Below are 27,529 nucleotides of genomic sequence, written 5' to 3'. Positions count from 1 at the left end.
TTCATACATGCACTAAGTTTACAAATATTAGGTTGGGGCCAATCTCCAAAGCGTAAGAAAATATCCTGAATCATTCAATCATCCACTTGAATAAATTAAGCATGTTTGTGTCAACTGTTTAACAACTACTGAAAAGTTCATAAAGTAAATAGCGCTGTAATGATTTTGATGGGGAAAAAAGAACACGGACTGCCAAGGATACTCCAGGCAGCCACACGGACCTACACGGCAGCTACACGGACCTACACGGCAGCCACACGGACCTACACGGACCATCCCGGATGGCTTTGCCAACCCGGCAGTCCACGGATGACGCCGGATGTTTTTGACAGTCAAAAACTGCCGTGTTGGCCTCCCGGACGTTCAAGGACCAACACGGACCACCCCGGACCTCCAAGGATGCCCAAGGCGCCAACACGGATCTCTCCCCGGACCACCCCGGATCAGATCCGGGATGGTCCGGGGTGGTCCGGGCTCTATATGTGACTGGGGCTTAAGGTAGAATAAATTGGCGACGGTTTAGCGCGTAAGAAAGGATCACCAGTCGTTCTTATTCACGACGAAGAAATATCAAGAGAAAAGTACAGAAAAAAGAAATAGAGAACTTTAATGATGATAATGATTATCACAGCTTTTGTACAGCGCATTACACCTTACAAAGGTCTCAACGCGCTTTAGGAGAAAAAAGAAAGAAAGAAATAAAAGATGAGGGAAAGCTGCTGGTAATGCTTTGTTAATTTTTTTCAGTTAAAACAAACTTTGAAATGTTATTGTATTATTGCCTAAATATCATGTCACAATCTATCACAAAATTTGATTTTTTTAAATAAAAATATCGCTTGCTTGCTCGCGAGAAACCTTTTGCATTTTTTGCCTGATATTAAGCCATATCTACCCCCCCCCTCAACTCTTTTGTCTTATTACGCTACTAGGATCCCACATTGATGTTTACTCAAACAGAGCCATTATTTGACATAAAGTCAATTCAAGACTGCTTAGGAGTCAGTCGATGTAGCAAGGGGTGGATCCAGGATTTTAGAAAAGGGGCCGGGGTACATTTTCCTGAGGAAAAATTTGACAAGTCCGCCCCCTAAAAAAATTAATCAATCAATGAAAAATAAATAATAATAATAATATTAAATAAATAAATCGATAAATAAGTTAATAAATAAGTATTCGCTTAAAAAATGGGGGAGGCACGTTTCTCTTTTGACGGCATTTTTACATTATCAATTTGATTGTGCATCCCAAATGGGATCCAACAGTGAATTTGACTTATAATTGCAGAGTGTAATATTAACATATAGGTGTATCCTTATGAATATTCATGACAAGGCTACACATTGCTACACATATTTGATATTTCTTTATTAAAAAAAAGTTAGAATATCATGACTGGGTCACGAAAATGACATGGAATATTGCAAATTAATAAAAGATTTCGGTCATTGGTTTACGCAATTATACATGTATTTACGTTATTTGCTGCACTCAACCCAGGTAAGGTAAACGGGTGTTCCCTGGGATTGGTCTAGCCTAGCTTAGCAGGGGTAATATTAGCACCTTGTTCATTTCACAAGATGGCTTTGTTAATAAACATCTACATTGACATTATTAATACCATTGTTTTTATTATAACTATTATTATTTTCATTGTTGTTGCTGCTGCTTTTATTATTTCATAGCAATGGAGTGCAGTGAACAAATATGTACTACAATTCGCTTGAGTTGAAACTTTTTGTGGTGTACCAGACATCCCTAGTTTCTTATGGGTTATTTATGATAATAACGAGGCAACATAAAAGAGAAAGACAGAATTAAGTATGTTACCGATTATTTTACATTGGCTGACCGTGTGGATGACCAAAAAAATATTAGCACTAATTTTACAAAGCTGTTTTAATGCAGCGTTTTTATTTCTTAGAATATCTTATTTTATCATGAAAATCTCTTGTTTCAAAGAAACATTGCTCTTTTCAATATATATCTGTTAAGAGTGAGGTATCCTAATTTTGTAACTAGAATATAATTTACAAATTAACTTAAAGTATGGTATTTTAGTAACAACTACAGCATGATGATGTCTTTTTAAAATTGACATAAATTTTGGCGGACCAGAATTTAAGTTTTACATGGTCTAATATTGAACTTTTGATTCAATCCCTCGATTGTCAAGAAGATCCATGATTTAGAAATAACATAATTCTTGGTTTAACAATTACACATTAGCATTCAATTCATAACTTTGATGTGAAAATTAATTGGAGAAAATAATGAATATTGCTTCACCATTCGGGGAACCTCAAAAATTGCTTGAGAAGTTCAGATTACCCATGGTATTTCAACATCACCTAACAAACTCTCTTTACGAATTAATGACCAACAATTCCACACTCTCCCTACCTCTCCCTTCGCGGGCTCTCGCTCTCTGTCTCAGATTAGTATAAAAATATATATAATTAGCATCATTATTATCATTATCATTAATATTTCTTATTATTATATTTGTTCTTGCTGTTATTATTATTATCGTCATTATTATTATTATTACAACTGATATTATTATTGCTTTTTTAAGCGATACATTCAGTGAGAAAATACATGTATTTCAATTTGCTTGAGTTGAAACTCTATATAGTATACTAGACATGCCTAGTGACTTGTAGGTTATTTATGATAATGCGACAAAATGAAAAAAATAAAGACAGGAATAAGTATATAATCAATTATAAAAAGAAATACAAACAATATGGATGCAAAAATACCTAGGCACCAATTTCACAAAGTAGTTTTAGAGCATCATCTTGTTTTATTTTAATATTTTTTTTCTTTTTAATATTTGTTTCAAAGAACTATTACCCAAATGAAAATATTTTAGTAAATATCAACGGACCAAAATTTCTAACTAGAGTATAATTTACATGATTTGGAAAATAAATAAATATATCTTATTTAGGTACACACTGTTTCTCATTATGGTTTAACTTTTTCATTATACACAATTTTGGAGGACCAGAAATGTTTCCCATGGTCCAACATTATATCCTTATAATTCAATAGCCTGGATTACCGCGAAGATCCCTGAATCAGAGATAACATCATCCTTGGTTCAAATATTACATATTACCATTCAATTCATAGCTTTGATGTGGAAATAAATAGGAGAAAATAATGAATATTGCTTCACCCCTCGGGGAACATAAAAATGTTGCTTGAGAAGTTCAGAATACCCATGGTATGTCAACATCACCAAACAAACTCTCTTTACGAATTTATGATCAATAATTGCACACTCTCTCCCCCTCTTCCTTCGTTCTCTCTCTCTCTTTCTCTCTCACTTTTAGATTAGTTAAAAATTATTATCATCATCATAAATATCATTGTTATTGTTTCTTATCATCAGTATTGTTACTATTATTTATTTATTCATATCATTATTCATTACTACTATTACTAATCATTATTATTAGTATTTATTATTATCATTAAAGTAGTTCTTGTTGCTGTTATTATTATCATTATCTTCATTATTATTATTACAACTGGGGTCCGTTGCAGGTAGAGTTGGGTTTAAACGCAAGTCAAAAAATCAATCGCAAGTCCCAAATGCGCGTTGTTGATTGGTTGAAAATCAAGTTGCGCATGATTTTTAGAGTTGCGATTGATTGCAACTCTTTCTGCAACGGGCCCCTGATATTATTATTTTTTTTTTGTTATTTCAAAGCAATAAATTCAGTGAAAATATATGTATTTCAATTTGCTTGAATTAAACTATATGTAGTGAGTTGTGGGTTATTTATGATGAGACAACAAAAAATAAATACAAAAATAAGTATATAATCGATTATTTAAAAATAAGAGACCGTATGAATGCTAATAACACATCAGCCCTAATTTCACAAAGTAGTTTTAAAGCATCGTCATCTTTTTATTATATATATTTTTTATTAAATATACATCTTGTTCCATAGAATTATTGCCAAATAAATATATTTTAGTTAATTTTTATAGATTTTTTTAACTAGAACATAATTTAAAAACTATATGAATGTATGTCGGTTTCGGTCCAAATATTGCCTTTTTTGTCTATATTAAAGTTGAAATTTTGTCAGACCAGAGAATAATGTTTCACATGGTCTAATATTTTATTCTTACATCTTATCCCATTGTAACGAAGATCCATGAATTAGAAAAAATAACATCATCCTTGGTTCAAATGTTACATTTACCGTTCAATTCATCGCTTTGATGTGAAAACAAATTGGAGAAAACAGAATATTCCTACACCTTTCCGGGGAAATCTAAATATTGCTTCATAAGTTCAGGTTAACCATGGTATTTCAACATCACCAAACAAACTCTCTTTACGAATTACTGATAAATAATTCCACCCTCTCTCCCCCTCTTCATTCACGCGCTCTCTCTCTCTCTCTCTCTCTCTCTCTCTTTCTTCGATTAGTTGAAATTATTATGATCATTATCATCATTAATATCATTATTATTATTTCTTATCATTATTATTGTTACTATTATTATTTATTCATATTATTATTCATTGCCACTATTATTACTACAACTAGGCGTTGAGCCGTGCGCCTGTAATCCAAGCTATGTGGGGAAGTTACAAAGTGATGCAGAGGTTCGAGGTTCGAGCCCTGGTCACGTCTTTCGGATGGTGACATTAAAGGTCGGTCCCAGACGTAAATAATCATATCTGATTGATACACGTCTGAAAAAAAACTCAAACACACACACACTATTTATATTATTATTTATTATTATCATTATTATAGATGTTGCCGTTATTATTAGTTTCTTCATTACTATTATTGAAAATGAAATTAGTATTGTTTTGTCATTTTGTAGCAATACATTCAGTGAGAACATAATCAATTTGCTTGAGTTGAAACCTCATGTAGTGTACTAGACATGCCTAGTAACTTGTGAGACAACACAAAAAATATAGACAGAAATAAGTATATAATCGATTATATGATCACTAAAAAACATTATTGATTCTAAAATACCCACATCAATTTCCCAAAGTATTCTTAAAGGACAAGTCCACCCCAACAAAAAATTGATTGGAATAAAAAGAGAAAAATTCAACAAGAATAACACTGAAAATTCCATAAAAATCGGATGTAAAATAAGAAAGTTATGGCATTTTAAAGTTTCGCTTATTTTCAACAAAATAGTTATATGAACGAGCCAGTTACATCCAAATGAGAGAATGATGACATCACTCACTCACTATTTCTTTTGTATTTTATGATATGAAATATGAAATATTGTTATTTTCTCGTCAATTTCATGTGAAATGAAGTTTCATTCCTCCCTGAACACGTGGAATTCCATTATTTTAACATTTTGTGCTTCAGGCAAGGAGGTCCAAATTCGTAAAAATTGAAATATTGTATAATTCAAACAATAATAAAAAAAAAAAAGAAATAGTGAGTGAGTGACATCATCGACTTTCTCATTTGGATGTAACTGGCTCGTTAATATAACTATTTTGTTGAAAATAAGCGAAATTTTGAAATGTCATAACTTTTTTATTTTACATCCGATTTTGATGAAATTTTCAGCATTGTGCTTGTCTGATTTTTCTCTATTGATTCAAATCGACATTTTTCTGAGGTGGACTTGACCTTTAAAGCATCGTCTTCTTTTTTATGTATATTTTTTAATTAAAATATTACTTGTTTCAAAGAATTATTGCCGAATAATAATATTCTAGTAAATTGTAAAAGATTTTCTTTTTCAACTAGAATATAATTTAAAAACTACATAAACTTAGTTATTTCGGTTTTCTAATTTGCCATAAGTATTATGTGTGTTTTCTACATTTTCAGTACAATTTTGGCAGACCACAAATATTTACTTGATGTAGTGTACTAGACACTCAAGTGAGCGGTGTTGGCTCAGTCGGTAACGCGTCTGCCCATCGAACCAAAGATCGTGGGTTCGAGTCCACCCCGGGCGGATGACTGAAGTCAGTGCGTTGTGTGTAAACGTCTCTCCCATGTTTCATAGATGCAGGCTATGTTACAATGGACAACACTCCGTCCCTCGGATAGGACGTTGAATGGAGGCCCCTTTAGAGGAGAGTCACCACCTTTGCACGTTAAGAACCCACTGCACTATTCGTGTAACAGTAGGCCGGTGTAGTGGTCCACCTGGGGGGGCGTTTCATGAAAGGACTTGTCGGACGTTTTATCCGACAAGTCCAATTTTATCCGACAGTTACCACAGGAACAGTGCCTCTCAGCCAATCAAAATCATGGAGAGATGTCAGATCTGACAACTTGTCGGATGAAAATATTGATGAAATGCTCCCCTGCATTCCCCCAAATCAGTTATATCGGGAGGAGAGACCTGCGGGTCATAGTGATTCAGTTCGCTTTTCGCCTCCCAGGCACAGGTGACGCCAAACAAATAATAATAATAATAATAATAGACATGCCTAGTGACTTGTAAGTTATGTACCATGACACAACACAATCTAAAGACAGAAATAGGTATATAATCGATTATAAGTGCCTAAAAACCTTGTGGATGCTAAAATATCTAAGCACCAATTTCCCAAAGTAATTTTAGAACATCGTCTTTTATTATTTTGATATTTTAAAAACTCAATAAAAATGTTATTTGTCTTAAAGAAATATCGACCGAAAAAACATATATCTTAGCAACGGTCAATACACCCAAATATTCTAACTAGAATAGATTTTAGAAACTAAATAAACCTATTGTATTTTGGTTTCTTAAAGTTCGGTGTAATTTTGGATTTTTTGATAAAACAATTTTGGCGGACCAGTAATAATGTTTTACATGGTCCAATATTGTATCCTTATATTTCAATCGCCCGAATTACCGCGAAGATTCCTGAATCAGGAATAACATAAGTCTTGGTTCACATATTACATATTACCATTCAATTCATAGCTTTGATGTGAAAACAAATAGGAGAAAATAAAGAATATTCTTACACCGCTCGGGAAAACCTAAAAATGTTGCTTCAGAAGTTCATGTTATCCATGGTATTTAAACATCACCAAACAAACTCTCTTTACGAATTAATGATCAATAACTGCACCTTCTCTTCCTTCGCGCGCTCTATCTATCTCTCTCTATTACACTCTTCAAGTAGTTTCAAATTATTTTCATCATCATTAATATTATTATTAATATTAATGGGAGGAGAGACCTGCGGGTCATAGTGATTCAGTTCGCTTTTCGCCTCCCAGGCACAGGTGACGCCAAACAAATAATAATAATATTACTATTATTATTTATTTATATTATTCTTTATTACTATTACTGATTACTATTCATTATTATTAGTATTTACTATTATAATAATTGTAGTTGGTGTTGCTGTAATTATTATAATCTTCATTATTCAGTGTTTCCACTTTGAAGGAAATTACCCGAATTCCAGGAAATCCAGACGTTTTCCAGGTAATTTCCGGGAAATGAAAAAAATCCAGGAAATTACGGGAAATCCGAAAATTACAATATACAATGAAACAACAATTAAATATAGCAACTATTAATATTCATGATATATTTACATGATTTTAACCTCCATACGTAGCTCAAAATTTCTCGTTCGCGCTCCGCGCTCGCATTTCGTAATGTTGTTCCTATTCTTTAAGAGGGCGGGGACCAAAAAAATGCTTAGTTCCCTGATTTTTGCCACCTGGAACAAATTTACACTCGTTGTATTATTGCCCGATTTTCGTTAAAAATCAAACTTGAAAATTCCAGGAAATATTTATGAATATCAGGAAATTTGGAATCCAATTTCGGGAACTTTATTTTGGAGCTGTGGAAACACTGTCATTATTATTATCGCTTTTTGTTATTTTGAAGCGATACATTCAGTGAGAAAATACGTGTATTTCAATTTGCTTCAGTTGAAACTTAATGTAGTATACTATACATGCCTAGTGACTTGTGGGTTATTTATGATAATGAGACAAAATTTACAAAAATAAAGGACAGAAATAAGTATATAATCGATTATACAACGCTAACAAACTTTATGGTTGCTAAAATATCTAAGCACCAATTTCACAAAGTACTTTTAAAGCATCGTCTTGTTTTATTTCAATGTGTTTTTTAGAGAAATTTTATTTGTTTTCAAAGAGCTATCACCCAAATGAATATATTATAGTGAAAATCAACAGACTGAAAGTTTTAACTAGAGTATAATTTAGAAAATAAATAAATATATCGTATGTAGGTACATGGAATTTAGATTTTGTTGTAACTTAGTTCTTAAATGCAATTTTGTCAGACCTGAGAATAATGTTTCACATGGTCTAATATTTTATTCTTACTTTTTATCCCCTCTAGTGTCACGAATATCCATGAATTAGAAAAATTAACATCATCCTTGGTTCAAATATTACATTTACCGTTCAATTCATCGCTTTGATGTGAAAACAAAATGGAGAAAACAAAGAATATTCCTACACCTTTCCGGGAAATCTAAATATTGCTTCATAAGTTCAGGTTAACCATGGTATTTCAACATCACCAAACAAACTCTCTTTACGAATTAATGATAAATAATTCCACCCTCTCTCCCCCTCTTCATTCACGCGCTCTCTCTCTCTCTCACTCTTCGATTAGTTGAAATTATTATGATCATTGTCATCATTAATATCATTATTATTATTATTTCTTATCATTATTATTGTTACTATTATTATTATCTATTTATATCGTTATTCGTTGCCACTGTTATTACTACAACTAGGCGTTGAGCCGTGCGCCTGTAATCCAAGCTATGTGGGGAAGTTACAAATTGATGCAGAGGTTCGATCCCTGGTAACGTCTTTCGGATGGTGATGTTAAAGGTCGGTCCAGACGTAAATAATCATATGTGATTGATACACGTCTGAAAAAAACTCAAACACACACACGCACACTGTTGAATTATTATTATTTACTATTATCATTATAGAGGTTGCTGTTATCATCTTCATTACTATTATTACAACTGATATTAGTCATGTTTTTGTTACCGTCATGTAGTGCTGTAGACCTGCCAAGAGACTTGTTAGTTATTTATCTTAAAGTGATTGTTTAACATTGGTTTGACTTTTAAAAAAATCTGATATAGAAGGTCACACTTGTCACCTGTGTCTGTGATATGTTACAAAAATGAATCCCTGAAAAAATTGCGGTCGAAAATCATTATTTAGTGCTTCAAAAATTGAAATATAAAGTGACCGGAAACAGCATCTTAATTTCATCCAATACAGTTACGTGTACTATTTAGGCGTCTATAAGACGCCTATTTACATAATCGGGGTTTGCCTTGTAGTTTTAGCTTTCATTCTCAATAATGGTTGTTTTCAGGGTTTATTAGTTCTAATACATGCACTTGTACACATGTTTCATCTTGGTTTGAGAATTTTTTAAATTGGCTGCTCACAAAATTAAACAATACCTTTAAGGAGACTATATACTAAATAAAGAGATAAGTATATAATCGATTATATATACAAGCAAAACAATGAGGATGTAAAAATATCTAAGCACCAATTTCACAAAGTAATTTTAAAGCATCATCTTCCCTTTTTTAATCTTGTTTTTTCCTTTTTCCAATAGAAATATTACTTGTTTTAAAGAGATGTCACCCTAATAAATATATTTTTGTAAAGATTAATAGACCCAAAAATTTCACACTAGAATAAAATTTAAAAACTAAACATATATATAATATTTTGTTGCACCATGATTACTGTAAAAAAGAGCAAATTTCGCTCAAATTTTGACGGACCAGGTATAAAGTTTCACATGGTCCATTTCATTGTTTTTACCTCTTACTCCTGATTATCACAGAGATCTATGATATAGAGATAACATCATTCTTGATCCAACTACTACACATTACCATTCAATCCATAACTTTGAGGTGAAAACATTGGAGAAAATAAAGAAGAAGCTAAATAATTGCTTCATGAATTCAGGTTACCCATGGTATTTCAACATCACCAAACAAACTCTGTTCACGAATTAATGATCAATAATTGCACCGTCTCCCGGGCGGGCACTTCCATTCACGAGTGGATACCATGCGCGACCATGGGGTCTCGAAAAGCACCCTAAACACGTAATTTCCATATTCTGAAAATGCACCCCTTAACAAGTATTGGCGTGTGAAACCCTACCCTTAACAAGTATTGGAAACAAAACGATACTCTTGGCAAATATTCCCTGAAATGAACCCCCTAAACAAGTACAGGAATGTTTTATTGTTACGGGGCCTTCGATCGTAGGCTTTACCTTATTTGGTTTAGGACGACCCCACCTTCTACACCCAGTGCAAATCGGACTCTAAACACAAAGTGTTGGGGCAAAAAGGACATCCTTTATAAAATACTTTAATTTTCTTTTATCATCCCCGCAAATTCGACCCTAAACGTAATTTTCCGAGCGAAATAAATACCTTTTTTCACTATTTTTGACACCTTTATCACGTAACGTACGTAACGTGCCCTATCGTGTTAAAGACATCCTTTTTACGTGTTTTTGGGTCGCGCATGGTATCCACTCGTCAATGTAAGTGCCCCCCCCCCCCCCCGGGGGACCGTCTCTCCCCCTCTTCGTTCCCGCTCTCTCTCCACTCTTCGATCAGTTACAATTATAATGATCATTATCATCATTGATATCACTATTATTAATATATCTTATCATTATTATTGTTGCTATTATTATTTACTTACATCATTATTGTTAGTACTATTCATTATTATTAGTAATTACTATTATCATTATTGTAGTTGGTGTTGCTGTTATTATTTTTATCATTATTATTATTTACAACTGATAATATATTGTTTTTGTTATTTTGTAGCAAGGTATTCAGGAATAAAAATTATGTATTTCAATTTGCTTGAGTTGAAACTTCATGTAGTGTACTAGACAAGCCTAGTGACTCGTAGGTTATTTATTATGATGAGACAACACAAAAAATAAATACACAAATAAGTATATAATCGATTATATAGAGTCAACGCATAACATGGAGGCTAAAACACTTAAGCACGAATTTCACAAAGTAGTTTTAAAGCATCGTATTGTTTTATTTTAATATTTTTGATATCTTTTATTTCAATAAAATGTCCCTTTTTCAAAGAAATATCACCCACATAAATATATTTTAGTAAAAGTTATTGGACAGAAATATTTTTAACTAGAATATAATTTTAAAACAAAATGGCTATATCGTATTTCGCCGCCCAAGTTGATAGCGAAATTTAATTTTATTAATTCACAATTTTGGCGGACCAGAAATTACGATTTACATGGTCAATATCTTTACTCTTCCAATCTATTCGCTGGTACTATGCATGCCACGAATATCCATAATTTGGAAACAACACAATTCATTCATATATCACATGTTGCCATTCAAGTCATAGCTTTCTGAAAATAAATTGGAGTAAATAAAGAATATTCCTACACCGCTCGAGGAATCCTATAAATTTTACTTGAGAATTTCAGATTACCCATGTTATTTCAACATCACCAAACAAACTCATTTTAGGAATTAATGATCAATAATTGCATCTCCTCCCCCCCCCCTCTTCCTTCGCGCGCTTTCTCTCTCTCTCACTCTTCACTTGGTTTAAATTATTTTTATCAACAATATCATTACTATTGTTATTTATTTATATTATTCTTTATTACTATTAGAGAGCGGTGTTAGCTCAGTCGGTAGCACGTCTGCCCGTCGAACAAAAGATTGTGGGTTTGAGTCAACCCCGGGCGGATGACTGAAGCCAGTGCGTTGTGTGTAAACGTCTCTCCCATGATTCATAGATGCAGGGTATGTTACAATGGAAAACACTCCATCCCCCGGATAGGACGTTAAATGGAGGCCCCGTGTAGAGGAGAGTCACCACCTTTGCACGTTAAGAACCAACTGCAATATTCGTATAAGAGTAAGGGGAAATCCTGGTATAGTGGTCCTCCTGCCTGTATTTCCCTGAACAGTTGTGTCAGGAGGAGAGACCTTCGGGTCATAGCAGTGTTTCCACTTTGAAGGAAATTACCCGAATTCCGGGAAATACAGACGTTTTCCAGGTAATTTCCGGGAAATGAAAAAAATCCAGGAAATTCCGGGAAATCTGAAAATTGCAATTAAACAACAATTAAACATAGAAATTATCAATATTCATGATATTCAGGTTATATTCTAATGTTTAACAGCCATACGTAGCCCAAAATTTTCCACTCGCGCATTTGTAATTTTGTTCCTTTTTTAAAAGAGGGCGTGAACAAAAAAAATGCAAAAATCCTTGATTTTGGCCACCTAGGCCGAATTTAGGCTCGCTGTATTATTGCCCGATTGTCGCGTAAAATCAATCTTGAAAATTTCATGAAATATCTATGAATTTCAGGAAATTTGGGTTTCAGTTTCAGGAAATTTATTTTTGAGCAGTGGAAACACTGGGTCATAGTGATTCAGTTCACTTTTCGCCTCCCAGGCCCAGGTGACGCCAAACAAATAATAACGATGATAATACTGAATACTATTCATTATTATTAGTATTTACTATTATAATAATTGTAGTTGTTGTTGCTGTTATTATTATCATTATCTTCATTACTATTATTACAACTGATATTAGTATAGTTTTTTTGTTATTTTGTAGCAATATATTCAGGGATGACATATATGTATTTCAATTTGCTTGAGTTGAAACTTCATGTAGTGTACTAGACATGCCTCGTGACCTGTATATTATTTACCATAATGATACAACACAAAAAATAAATACACAAATAAGTATATAATCGATTATATAAACACTAAAACATTATGGATGCTAAAATACCTAAGCACTAATTTCATAAAGTAGTTTTAAAGCCTAATATCTTTTTTTTGTTTCCAAAGAAACATCACCTGAATGAATATATATTTAGTAAAGACAAATGGACCAAAAATTTGTAGCTAGAATATAATTTAGAAACTGAATAATTAGATCGTATTTTGGTCCACTCTTATGATTTCGAAAATATTTATAAAAATAATTTTGGCGGACCAGAAATATTGTTTGCATGATCCAACGTTGTATCTTTACATTAAACCACCCGGACTACCGCGAAGATCCATGATTAAGAGATAACATCATATCCTTGGTTCATCCTGTTTACAAGGCGAGAGTCAGAACCACTACCTCACGGCCTCCTCGATTATATATACATCAACACATAATATGGATGCTAAAATACCTAAGCACCAATTTCACAAAGTAATTTTAGAACATCGTCTTCTTTTATTTTAACATCTTTTTTTATTTTTCAATAAAAATATTATGTTTCAAAGAAATATCGACCGAATAAACACATGTTTTAGTAAAGATCAATACACCAGAATATCTTAACTAAAATAGATTTTAAAACTTATTAAACTTATGTATTTCGGTTTCACACAAGTTCTCGAAATTTTACTCTTACTTTCAAAAACGTTTTAAAGGGCCAGAAATAATGATTTACATGGTCCAATATTCTACTCTCACATTCTATCCCCTGGATTGCCATGAAGATCCATTATTTAGAAATAATATCATTCTTGGTTCAAATATTACATATTACCATTCAATTAATAGCTTTGATAAAAACAAATAGGAGAAAATAAAGAATATTCTTACACCGCTCGGGGAGACCTAAAAATTGATTCAGAAGTTCGGTTTACCCATGGTGTTTCAACATCACCAAACAAACTCTCTTTACGAATTAATGATCATTAATTCCACCCTCTCTCCCTCCCTCTTTCTTTCCCTCTCTCTCCCTCTCTCTCCCTCTCTCTCTCTCTCTCTCTCTCTCCCTTTCACCTCTGTATTATCATCATTATGGTCGCTGTTGCTGTTGTTGTTATTGTTATTGCTATCATTATCATCACAAAATATAGTATTGTTAATACTTTTATCACCATTATTATTTTTTTCATTTAAGTGTGTTAATTTCCATCATATAGTATGCTTTGGTGTATTCAATACGTTTGTCAGATTTTATACTGGATTCCCTCTTATTCAGGTTTACGAACGCAGAAGATGCAGAAATATCTTCCTCATTGGTATTTGAAATTATGTTATTACAGGACCAGGACTGGCTTTTATTGCGTACCCCGAGGCTCTCACCCAGATGCCCGTGTCAGCTCTTTGGGCTGTCCTTTTCTTTCTATGTCTTATTGTCCTGGGCCTAGACACTCAGGTGAGGATACTATTTCGGGGGGGGGGGGGTGTTTCACAAAGATGTAGGTAAAGCCTTCGACACCATTGACCATCAAATTTTATTACATAAATTATATAATTATGGAATACGTGGAGTTGCCAGGTCATGGATTTAAAGTTTTCTTTAAAATCGACGACAAAAAAAAAAGAAAAAGGTGATTTGAATTTTAAAAAAAATCCATCAAAACCAGATGTAATTTTTTTTCTGGTGTGGAATTGACCTTTAAGTGTGACACCAGGTCCTAAACTTAAATCTTTATGAAACGCCCCCCCCCCCCCCCGAAACTTCACTCGTGTTATTCCGTGCTTCACTCGTGTTATTTCGTGCATCACTCGAGTTATTTCGTGCTTCACTCGTGTTATTTCGTGCATCACTCGAGTTATTTCGTACTTCACTCGTGTTATTCCGCATTCACTCGTATTATTTTTAATGCATCCCCCGTGTTATTTCGTGCATCCCCCGTGTTATTTCATGCATCACTCGTGTTATTTCGTGCATCACTCGTGTTATTTCGTGCTTCACTCGTGTTATTCCGTATTCACTCGTATTATTTCATGCATCACCCGTGTTATTTCGTGCATCACTCGTGTTATTTCATGCATCACCCGTGTTATTTCGTGCATCACCCGTGTTATTTCGTGCATCGCCTTTGACATTTCTGTGTTTTGCCTTTGTTCCTGCTTCAATGCTGAAGCTAAATTTGTTTGTATGTGAGGGTGTGTGTGTGTGTGTGTGTGTGTGTGTGTATTTCTTATTTCATTTACTATGTTTACATTGTGCTTCACTTGTGATAAATTTTGCATATCAATATTTTTAGTATCAATGATTGATATATTCTGCATATCTCTATTTATTATAAAGACTGCCGGTTATCACTTTTATGTAAGGTATTTCTTTGTAATGTCTACCTTCAGATGTTTGCAAGTATATGGATGTTATATATACCCAAAGAAATGCTCAAGGTATTACAAATAATAATTTGCCGCCGAATATTAAAGGACAAGTCCACCCCAACAAAAACTTGATTTAAATAAAAAGAGAAAAATTCAACAAACATAACACTGAAAATTTCATCAAAATCGGATGTAAAATAAGAAAGTTATGGCATTTTAAAATTTCGCGTCATTTCACAAAACAGTTCTATGCATATCTCGGTCGGTATGCAAATGAGGAACTAATCACACCACTCACTCAGTATTTATTTTGTATTTTATTACATCAAATCTGAAATGTCTTTATTCTCTCGTCACTGTCATGTGAAATAAAGTTTCATTCCTCCCTGAACATGTGGAATTCCATTAATTTAACATTTTGTGTTTCAAGCAAGTAGGTCCCAATCGTCACATTCGTAACAATTTAAATATTGTTTAATTCAAACAATAAAAAACAAAAGAACTGGCGAGTGGCATCATCGACTCTCTCATTTGGATGTAACTGGCTCGTTCATATAACTATTTTGTTAAAAATAAGCGAAACTTTGAAATGTCATAACTTTCTTATTTTACATCCGATTTTGATGAAATTTTCTGCATTGTGTTTGTCTGATGTTTCTCTATTGATTCAAATCAACATTTTTCTGAGGTTGACTTGACCTTTAAGGAGGTGTCAATAAGTTGCTCATAAACGACCCTCTGTTGGGGTTCCCGAAGGATCCGACTTACCCCCATTACTTTCTAACGTATCATTTCTTTTTCTAATTGATCAGTTTGTTGGAGTAGAAGGACTCATCGCTACGATTGTCGATTTATATCCTAATACTCTCCTCAAGGGGCTTCGTCGTGAATTGTTATGTGTCTTTGTCTGTTTGGTCTTCTGTTTAGCTGGAATACCTATATGTACTTATGTAAGTATAACTTTGTATTATTTTAGTCATGCAGTATCTGTTTCTTGGTCATTTTAATAATGAAATTTGATGGCTTAATGTCTAAATGTATTTTGTATGCTTTTGGCAGATAATGTTTTGGTTAGCAACGTACTACATGGATAAATACATGTATTACTATTACCGTTCCGAAATCTCTTGTGTATGTGTGTGTAAATTATGTTGTGAAACAAGTCTAGGGGCTTCCCATATACATACAAGCTTCGTTTTTATTTCGGCAAGCCCCTCCGGTTTACTCTAAAATACAGAAATCACCTGAGCTAGATTTTAACTATGTTTATCATACCTAGAATTATGTTATATATATGATGTTATATTGTGTAATATTCTTTAATTTGATAGGCTATGACTATTTTGTTATGCACAACATTGTGAAACGGAAATCAATAAATGAATTGAAATCACTTTTGTTTCATCTATTTGGTAAATACATCGGATTTGAGATCTACGTGGAATCTAATCAATGGAGTTTATGAATATCAAAAAGGCTCAAGTGCATTGGAGGTCATTTCGAGAAAATCATTTTAAAAATTAAATCTTTTAAATTTTGGCAATTTAAGTATTTTTCGCCAAATAACATTAGAAACACCATAAAATAAATTGTGTACATTTTTTTTATAAACATTGATATTCACGTACTTGGAAGATCAGTCACGATTTCGGAAAAAAGTAATTTACTGAAATTGATATTTTCCCCTTTTTGTCACATTATACAGGGAGGCATGTATATCTTCCAATTGTTCGATTATTATGCAGCCAGTGGCTTTGTTCTTCTTTGGGTTTCTATGTTTGAAAGCTTTGCCATCGGATGGGTTTACGGTACGTATAAGATAGGTCTTTGACATAATCGTAGTATATAGGGTATCCTCAAATGGTTAAACTTCTTAATTCCGAAGATTCGTAATTCCGAAACACGGAAATTGCCTATATCTCGATGTTCGTTAATCCGAAAACGTAAAAGGGTTCGTTAATCCGAACATTTGTGGCGTTATTCCGAAGGTTCAATTAATCCGGAAATGAAATAAGGATCGTTGTTCCGAAAGTTCGTTAGTCCGAAAACGAAATAAGGTTCGTTAGTCCGAAAACGAAATAAGGTCAGTTAATCATTTAGTTTTCGGACTAACGAACCTTCGGAATTACGAAACTCATCTCTTTTTCGGACGAAGTGAGGATCGGAAAAAGAACCTTCGGAATTACGATTCTCATTTTGTTTTCGGACTTACGAACCTCCGGAATTACAAACCTTCGGAAATATGAACCTTCGGAATAACGAACCTTCGGAATAACGAAGCTCCGGAATTATGAATGTATGCGTCCTCGAATACCGAAAAGCATGTTGAAAACGTCTGGTCAAGCCCCCATGCTGCATAGGTAAATTGTCAAATCGTCCACTCATCACATTAAGTCTTATGCCGTTCCGTCCATCGGCATTTTATCTCAAAATTATTTGGTCAAATAACCCATTTGGTCCAATTATCACTTCGTCTAATTACCAGTTGGTCTCTGACCATTTCGTCTCATAACCAGTTTGTCTAATAGCCATTTATTTTCATTCATTATGCCCAATTAACACTTGGTCCTATTTGACCAAATGGTATACGGAGTAAAGACTATTGGACCAACTGGTTATTTGACGAAATGGTGATTGTACGAAATTGGACGAACTAATGGTAGAACAAATGATAGTAGACGAGTCTACATGGACGCATTGGCATTAGACCAAATAAAATAAACCGTTGTAAAATTGTTCTCTCCATTTGGTGTCATGCTGAATACAAAGCGAGTTTGATTTTTAAAGATATTCGTACATGTAATCTACTATTGCTTAGCCCTGATCAGACATGGAATATACTTCGGAGTAATATTCTATTATGCATGGATTAAAATTCGAAATATATTTTTCTTGTCAAGACAAAGGCTGTTTCTGTCGGGGGAATGGTTGGAGTAAATGCCCGTCTGGACAAAGAAACCCCGACCTTCCTTCGATCAGGATACCCGTGGAAATCAGTCGGAGCATCTTGGTCGTAATAGCAGAAATATCTTTGGAAATTTTAATCAATGCAGAATATGATTTTACTCCCTACTTGAATCCCACATCTGATCAAGGCTGTTAACATGTTGATGAATTAATGGCGTACGCAGAATTCTTGAAAGGGGGGGTTAAAGCTGAAAGAAAGGTTGAAAATAAAAGGTCTTCACGACAAATTTCAGGTCAATTCGTACACTGACCGGAATCTATATAATGTCCACACCAGAGAAGTGTTATACAACACCAATTAGTATTAAAACAGCATCGGTTAGACTCCAAACTGGTGTTGCTTTAATACTTCTCTGATGTGGACATAATTATGAACGCCTAGCTTAGCCGGGTAATATAGGAGCGCCTTGAGCACCTAACAAGGTGGATATGTGCGCAATATAAATACCCTGTATTATTATTATTATATAGATTCCGGGCTGGTGTTAAATCAACACCGGATTTTTTGCAATATGTACCCCGAAAGATTTGACAAGCACACACACACACAAAAGGTCTTCAACGGTTTTTAGGGGGTGGTTGAATTCTTAGGGGGTTGGATATTTAAGGTTAAGGGGGGGTTGAACATCTGCACCCCCCCCCCCCGTGTACACCACTGTAATGTATTTCGCTTTTGTATATAGGTGGGCGTCGATTTATGAAGAATGTCACTGAGATGTCTGGTGTTAGATGGATTGCTCCTTACATGATAGCATCATGGATCTGTCTCTCTCCACTTTTCACTTCTGTGAGTATAACTCTGCAGAACTCCACTGCAAAAACCCCAAAACCCCGGTGCTGATTTAACTCCAGCCCGAGATATATTTATGTCCACACCAGAGAAGTATTAAAACAACACCAGTTTGGAATCAAACCGATGATTTTTAATTCTAATCGTTGTTGTATATACACCTTTCTGGTGTTAGACCAAAACGAAACTGGTGTAGTTTTAGACTTCTATGGTGTGGACATATATAGATTCCGGGCTGGTGTAAAATTAACACAGGAGATTTTGCAGTGTCGGGTGTTAGTTTAACGCTGTATAAATTGGTGTTACTTTTAAATGACCCTACGAGATAATTTGAGTGATAAAAAAACTCCATTTTGGTTTTTGTAATACACAAAATATGCATTTATCAAGATGATTTTCAATCAAATATTTCTGATAGTTCATAGAAAATCAAAATGAGGAATACCAAACGAAAGACAAGATCGTAGACTCTCTTTTGATTTTGGTTGGATTTTACTCAAGCCATCATCAATTTCCATTTTGAGACGCACTGTATTGGGGTTCCCCATTACTAGAACCCATCGTGGGAAATAAAATAATAAATCCAAATTTCATTATTCGAAATAGAAAAGAAATCCTTTTTTTCCCAATTGATCGTGGGCCTGCAGCCACTGTTCATTGCAAGATCGACGCAAAACAAAGTACACAGCAAAACCTGTGGTGTTAACCGGTGTACATAGAGGACCACACTAGTTCTTTTTATACACCGGTGTTAAATTGGTGGTGTTATAGTAGTTTTAAACCTATAGGTGTTATTACAACACCTTTGGTTGTTATATTTACACTCTTTGGTGTTATGTTCAATCTCTAGGGTGTAATTTTAACACCTCAGGGTGTGGTCCTCTATTAACACCATTTGGTGTCAGTTTTAACACCACAGTTTTTACAGTGTAGCAGCTGCTCAAATGTTTTTACATCTTTTGTCTGGACTAGCCGGAGTTTGAACTCTCGACCATCAGTTTGTGAGCCGGTCGCTCCACCACCTGAGCCAACACACCGGTAATGATTGTTCTAATTATCATAAATGTTACAGTTTCCATAATAATTTTTTTGTAAGTGTTACATTTTTATGATCTTTATCTTTTGCAGGCAATCTTTGTCTTTAGCCTGGTGAAATACAAACCCCTGACGTACAATAATACCTACGTGTACCCATGGTGGGGCTATATGATCGGCTGGGTGCTCGCTCTCGTTTCCATGGTCAACATCCCTATCGTCTTCTTCTATCAGTTGATCTTCAGCGCCCACGGATCACTGATCGAGGTAACATTCAGTCATAATCAGTCGCGGATTCAGGGGAGGGGGGGTTCCGTCCCCTGCCCCCCCCCCCTTGAGGGCCATAGTCAATATTATGTCGTTCATACCAAGTGTGCCCCCCCCCCTTGAGAGTCACAACAAATATTTTTATGGGAATATGCCGTTAATACATTAGTGCCAACTTTGGTGGGGATTGGGGCTTATCAAATTTTTCTTGGGAAAATGTGCCCCCCCCCCCCCCCTTTTGAAAATCATTGATCTACTCCTCATTTGTGTAGGCCCATACTAGAAACTTCACGTTTTCTTGGCTGCAACAGGAATAAAAATGGTAATTTTGAAACCATTATTCCATATATAATGTAATGTGGTTGTTCCATGTTGTACCTACACATCAAAATGTAGAATCTAAATTATTGGGTCAATGTTACGCCAATTTTATACCAAAACTTCTCTTTTTTTATTTTGGATGTTGTTTGAAGGTTTGCATGGTGGCATGTACAATTGCTGATGTGGTTTACGGTACACCATGTGGAGTGTTATAGAAGCAGTGGATAGAAGAAGAGAGGAAGTGGATAGGCGAGAAAGTGGAGATTTTGAGAATAGAGTATTCTTTCTTGAGAATAGTCCTGAAAAGGACTGTAAACCAGAAGGAATGTTGAGTGAGAACAGCTTGAGTAGTAGAGCTGATGAGGAGATGCTGGCTTGAGTCGGCGAGTAGAGATGATGAGTAGTAGAGAGACTCGACGTTTCGGACAGGTTGACTGTCCGTCTTCAGGAGTGGAAGAAGACGGACAGTCAACCTGTCCGAAACGTCGAGTCTCTCTACTACTCATCATCTCTACTCGCCGACGCAAGCCAGCATCTCCTCATCAGCTCTACTACTCAAGCTGTTCTCACTCAACATTCCTTCTGGTTTACAGTCCTTTTCAGGACTATTCTCAAGAAAGAATACTCTATTCTCAAAATCTCCACTTTCTCGCCTATCCACTTCCTCTCTTCTTCTATCCACTGCTTCTATAACACTCCACATGGTGTACCGTAAACCACATCAGCAATTTTTTTATTTTATCATGATGAAAATGCATCTTTTATAGATGTATTTCACATAACTCACATGAAATGAATCACACGATAGTGCCAAGCGGAAATCAACAGTCGTTTTGCTAATTCAAGATTATTCAAGGTTTCGTTGTCTCATTGTATCTTATAATCCACTTTCTATTAATACTTCAGCGGTGGCACGTCCTGACCACTCCGTACCTGCCCCACTGCCGAAGTGAAACAGTCAACGCCCCCAACGTCTACATGGTGGAGCCTAGCTTTCTAAATATTGAACTTGGCCTCAACAACGATGCTGACAGCGATGGCTTACAGAAAGATGACGCAGACGCATCTCCACCGCCTTACGATGTATCCATCGACAGTGTCTAAAACGGTTTATCTTCAATTTGTCTACTGCCAATTTGTCAAATTACCAAGTGTTATTATAATAACCGGTTGCTCCAATCGCCATTTAGTCCATATACCATTTGTTCTAATTTGACTAAGTGTTAATTGGGCGAAATTAATGAAAATAAAATGGATATAAAGACCAACTGGATATGAGACGAAATGGACATAGACGAACTGGTGATTAGACGAAGTGATGATTGGACCCAATGGTAATTGGTCTTGATGGTTTACGTTAGACTAAGTGTTGATGGACGGAATGGCATTAGGCTAAATGAAAGTAGACCACGTGGAGAGTGGACGAGTTTGCAATTTACCTCTAAAACAAGAATTTCTCTCTTTTCTACTAATTGGTAATAAGATCATTTGACAAACACGTGGTCTGCACTGCTCTCTGCATGTAATGGTCATCTACGAAACAGCATGGCTGCGCATTAATCCGTCAGTGTGTTGTTAAATTAATATGATTCCATGTTGTATATAGAATAGAATAACCCACAAATCCATTTACATGTATGGTCCCGATACAAAACAATATTAAATCATGCCCATCAATATACTCCTTGCCAAACTTATCTTAAAAGAAACACATGACACCCACTCGGAAATCCATGTACCTTTCTACGAGGCCACCATCATTATCTAGCCTTATCGATCTTGATTGCTTCCTGCATTTTTTAAACTGTCATGTTCTTTAATGAGTAATACTGATAATTTGTTACTGATCCAATTATACTTTAAATGTATTATTATTTGATTATAGATTACATTTGTACATGTTACCTAACAAGCAATCAATCATTCAATCAATCAATGAACTTTTATGAAATTAAAAGTGTTATCGCCCCCTTGTGTTTGTCTCTTGTCCGTGGCTGAATAAAGACTGAATAAAGCTCTATAAGACGCGTTGTATAGTTTTCTTATTTTCACTGATGAGCTGGTAATTACTAACCCATGGCGATTGCAAAATTGTTCTTATCCATTTCTAAGGGTAGCAAGACGTAAATCCACGATTTGCCACTCTCCACCCAGGCGTTAAATGGGTACCCGGTGGGTGTTTCATAAAGCTGTTCGTAAGTTAAGAGCGACTTTAAGAACGACTGGTGATCCTTTCTTACGCGCTAAACCATCGCCAATGAGTTTTGGTGTATATTATTTACCACAAGAAAGGATCACCAGTCGTTCTTAAAGTTGCTCTTAACTTACGAACAGCTTTATGAAGCACCCTCCTGGTATGATGCGAAAGCCTATGCCTAGCAATTGAGTCTTGGAACTCTTGTCGGAATGCTCCCCAGGGAGTGGAGAAGGTGCATACATTTTATGATCCGATGACCGGGTTAATAATATACCTGTAAAGCACTTAAAGACGTCGTTCCGATGTGTTAAGTGCTTTATAAATGCGGAATATTATTATTATTACTACTGTTATTATTATTATTGTTGTTGTTATTATTATTATTATTGTTGTTATTATTATTATTATTGTTATCATTATTATCATTAGTATTATCATTATTATTATAAGATGTTATATCCGTCATAGTAGTAATCGCGACAGATGATTGGTCTTTATCCAGTCATGTGACAAAAGATAGTTCCAACCAATAAACTGACCCAAAATGTCATGAATCTCGACATCTGGCGTCACAACCATGGAACAGTACCCAGATCCATGACGTCAGACATAAATAGTTCAAACACTATTTACCGGTGGGCGGGGTCTAACCCAAACTCATGTGCACGTACAATGAGCGTATCCAGAGGTGTCGGAACCAGGGTTGGGTATTGCTATATAGCGAGTAGATTGGTGGACTGATAAGAAGATATGCTTTGAAGTTTTCGATATAGTGCTTTGAGTCCACCACATTAGTTTGTGTCTTGGTTCTTGCTCAATTGTGACACAATAATTTTGAGATGAATGGGCATTGAAATGACTGAAATTTCCTGAGAATGATTATTGGGCCAAAGGTATAGACAGTTGAATTGCATGAGTGAAGTTCCATCCTGATATTGATAAAAAGTGAAAGGTCATAATATATCTCTTGTGGAGATGATAAGTTTAATATAATCAAATACCAATGAGAAATCTGTTGTTTTGTCTTGTTCGTGGATGATGTCATTTTTTAAGTTGTGTAAGAAAACTGAATTAGCACTTTACATGACACGTGTACAGTTCGTCAATTGCCCTACAGAGAGGCTTTAACTTTATAGGTAAATGTTCCCGGCAGAAAGGTGCTAGCATAAAAGTGAGCGGAGCGTAAAAAAAATACGAAAGCTTATTAATTCAAATTATGAAGATCAGTGTACACCAATAATGAGTAAATAGAGATAAATTTGTAACCCACAAAATTAAAAACTCCATTTTACAGAGACATTCGAACATCAAAAATGTGATTATATTAAACTTATCTCCACAAGAGATATATTATGACCTTTCACTTTCTAGCAATATCAGGGGATGACTATGTTCCTGGTTGTTTGGAGGTGAGAGGATGCATTACCTAAGGGGAATGCACCCTCTCACCTATTGACTTCAATGTGCAAATTCAAGAACAAAAAATTATTTGCTTGCCCTGGAATGCCATTTTTGAAAAAAAAAAGCATCGGTGTTTTCCGATGGAGGTGGTCTATCGATGGCACAGACACTAAGCACTACAGACAAGGAGATCCGAACATTCATGTCGCAAATGATGGAGATTTCGGAGTGTCATTCATGCCAATAGTTACATTACATCGATGAATATTATTTTTATAAAGCCTTTTAAAGCGTAAAGGACATATAAAATTTCTTCAATAAATTCTGAATATATTATTGACATAACTTCGCAACTATTTGGGGTATGTCTAAGTGATAAGTTTTTACATTATTCTTATTTTATTCAAATTTTATTTGTAATATTAAAAAAAAATCTGCATGCCAATTTTTCCTGTAACGGCGCGGCATACAGGTGTACTTCCCTGTTGGATCACCGGGCATGGTTGAAGTCAGTGTCCCGATGCCATGGTTGCTTTTTCTCCGAATATTTCTTTGCTAGCATAGAGATGTACAGGTGCCAGCGAGTACGAAATCGCCGTTGATTTTGTAATGTTTTTGCGACAGCGTTTACATTTATTTACAAATTTATAATTAAAAAAAAATCAGATTACTTACAAACACACCAGATTACTTTCATTTCTCACTTCTCTTTGATGCCTGTCTGTACTGTTGAATGTAACACAACCGAACTCTGTCGATGGTTTTCAAGACCAAGTTGTTCGTTTGTGGTAAAAATCTCCCCAAAACGCAAAAAGTCAAAGACAAGCCGTTATTTATCCCCAATTAAAAATCACACAAAGAATAATGATAGCTTTGATAGAGTCAGTCACAATATGCATGACAGAGAGGAAATCGAATGTAGACTTACCAAATATCCCTGTCAGAAAACAGTGTGTTCTTATAATCATGATAATGGACAAAGTGAAAATATTATTCACACTGTTAACATTGCCCACATTTAACAGTGTAAAGATATTTTTTCACACCGTGGTCACCTCAACATTGTGACTGTTAGTGTGTTCACATGGGCGACTATGTGAATTCACACTGCTGAAATTTTCAAATTTAATGACGATGATGATAATCATAATAATAATAATAGTAATAATATTTATTATCATTATTATTATTATTATTATTATCATGATAATAGTAATGATTATGATAAAAGAATTATAATAATAACTTCCTTTTAGCATATTCTATTGGCATGATGGAACTGCGCAGGGATAGCCATCCTGCCAATAGTATATGGAGAAATTCACCTTGACAAAAAGTTTTATTGTATAAAATTATAGTAGAAATGATAATAAAAAAGATATTTTGCCGATTAGGAAAATCTTTTCACACCCGGTGGGTGTTTCATAAAGCTGTTCGTAAAGTTACGAAAGACTTTACGCACGACTGGAACATGTTCTTAGGTCATAACTCAATTACATAGGGATATCACATAGCACAAGAAAGGATCACCAGTCGTTCGTAAAGTCATTCGTATCTTACGAACAGCTTTATGAAACACCCACCAGGTCATGAAAAAAAGTCACAAATCAATACATAAACTTTTATGCAACAGGGCCCAGGAATTTATGCATTTTATATTGCATTACATATGGGGCAGCTGCTCGTCTATGACGTCACATATCCAAAACTTAAAATTCTTATATATGCAGTAACTTTCTTAATCTTTAACTTTTCCTCAAACATTCATTAAATATTTGTTTCGGCTATTATTACAACAAACCTTTCTTCAGGGTGAACTTCCCCTTTAAATAAGTAAACACGACTCCCTTACCAAACGGGCGATTAACCTCTCTTTTTGTGGCATTTGTTCTAATTAACGCTAATAGGTCATTGTAAACAACTGTATCGTAAATATAAACAACAGGAATGGATTTTGAACCCATCTCCTATGTATTCAGATTACATGTCGATATGTCTATTAATCATGCACCTACCTTGAAAGAAGAAAATCTGCATGAATCGTATTCTTATTTAGTTGGTACCACCATGACCACTATTATTCAAATGAAACAAGGTTTTGACCTTATTCTTTGACCGTCTTGCCCCCCCCCCCATACGCATTCCTTGCTACCAGAATTTTTCAAAGAGCCTGCACCTAATGTACGATGTCATTCATGTCATGCCATTCATTTGGTGCTATTTAACTAATTGGACATATCCACGACTTTAGAGTATCAATTAAATATAAAGGGTGTCCCCGAGAATTAGTCATTAGTTCTTATTTTTATTTAAATTCCTATTTTTTTCGTGGCAAATGAAAAAAATGTGTACAAGAGGGAGAAGTTACCACTGACTAGTGCTTGAGGGTGACTAAAAGAAAAATTTGTTTCTGATATGAAGCTCTCCTCAGTAGTCGGGCTTTGAAAAATATACAAAAATAAACAAAATGCATATGATCTTAAATATCTTAGAAAATGTCCTGGTTTCTTTTGTAATAGTGTTTAATGGAAAAACGAATTGCAATTATTTATAAATAATGAAGTATGTAGTGTCATTATTTATAAATAATGAAAAACAAATAATCATTATTTATAAATAATGGGGAAACTCCACAAATTATTTATAAATAAAGAAATGTGCACTGGCATTGTTTAATAAATAATCATTATTCATAAATAATAGAAAACTTGACAAACTTATTCATGAATAATGTAAAAACGAATTGCAATTATTTATAAATAATGAAGTTTGTGGTGTCATTGTTTATAAATAATGAAAAACAAATAATCATTATTCATAAATAATGGAAAACAAATGATAATTATCTATAAATAATGGAGTGTTGAATTGCTATTATTCATAAATAATGAAGCGTGACTCGTAATTATATATAAATAATAAAAATTGTAGAATTATAAAATAGTAATTACTTATAAATAAAATGTTAATTATATATATATAATTGATTTTATTTGTTAAATAATGATTATATAACAAATAATTGTTCCATATAATTTTGGTACAAACGGCGCCCCATAGTCCATAGCGTGACGTATAGATACCATCCTTTAAGGGCAACCTAAAATTGCTTTTGTTCACCAGCAGGTACTAGGTTTTTTTCTTCATTTTTAAATTCGTCTTTTTTTGTACTTCTCTTAGTTCTCTACTTTTATGTCTTACTCCCTTCAAAGCGCCTTGAGCATTAATCAAAATGGAAAGACGCTATAGGAATCATATGTATTATTATTATTATTATTATTATTATTATTCATGAGGAACACTGAAAACATATCGAGTGTCATTGAATTTATACATGTTCACGGTCTTTGATCATGAACAAACTCTATAAAACGAAATGGAGTCAGTTATAGGAAA

General features: G+C 34.4%; 1 protein-coding gene across 1 annotated transcript in view; it reads left to right on the top strand.

The window, feature by feature from the left end:
• Positions 1-21,740, top strand: part of LOC121417028 (sodium- and chloride-dependent betaine transporter-like) — a 54,080-nt gene extending 32,340 nt beyond the window's left edge. The window contains exons 8-13 of the mRNA XM_041610579.1: positions 14,129-14,241; positions 15,968-16,105; positions 16,861-16,963; positions 18,806-18,909; positions 20,041-20,214; positions 21,442-21,740. Of these exons, the coding sequence (XP_041466513.1) occupies positions 14,129-14,241; positions 15,968-16,105; positions 16,861-16,963; positions 18,806-18,909; positions 20,041-20,214; positions 21,442-21,639 (830 nt within the window). The 3' untranslated portion in view covers positions 21,640-21,740. The remainder of the gene's footprint in view (positions 1-14,128; positions 14,242-15,967; positions 16,106-16,860; positions 16,964-18,805; positions 18,910-20,040; positions 20,215-21,441) is intronic.
• Positions 21,741-27,529: the final 5,789 nt, after the last annotated feature.

This window comes from Lytechinus variegatus, chromosome 6, assembly GCF_018143015.1.
Source record: "Lytechinus variegatus isolate NC3 chromosome 6, Lvar_3.0, whole genome shotgun sequence".
NCBI lineage: Eukaryota > Metazoa > Echinodermata > Echinoidea > Temnopleuroida > Toxopneustidae > Lytechinus > Lytechinus variegatus.
The sequence above is the reverse complement of the archived record's forward strand: the minus strand, read 5'-3'. Positions and strand labels throughout refer to the sequence as shown.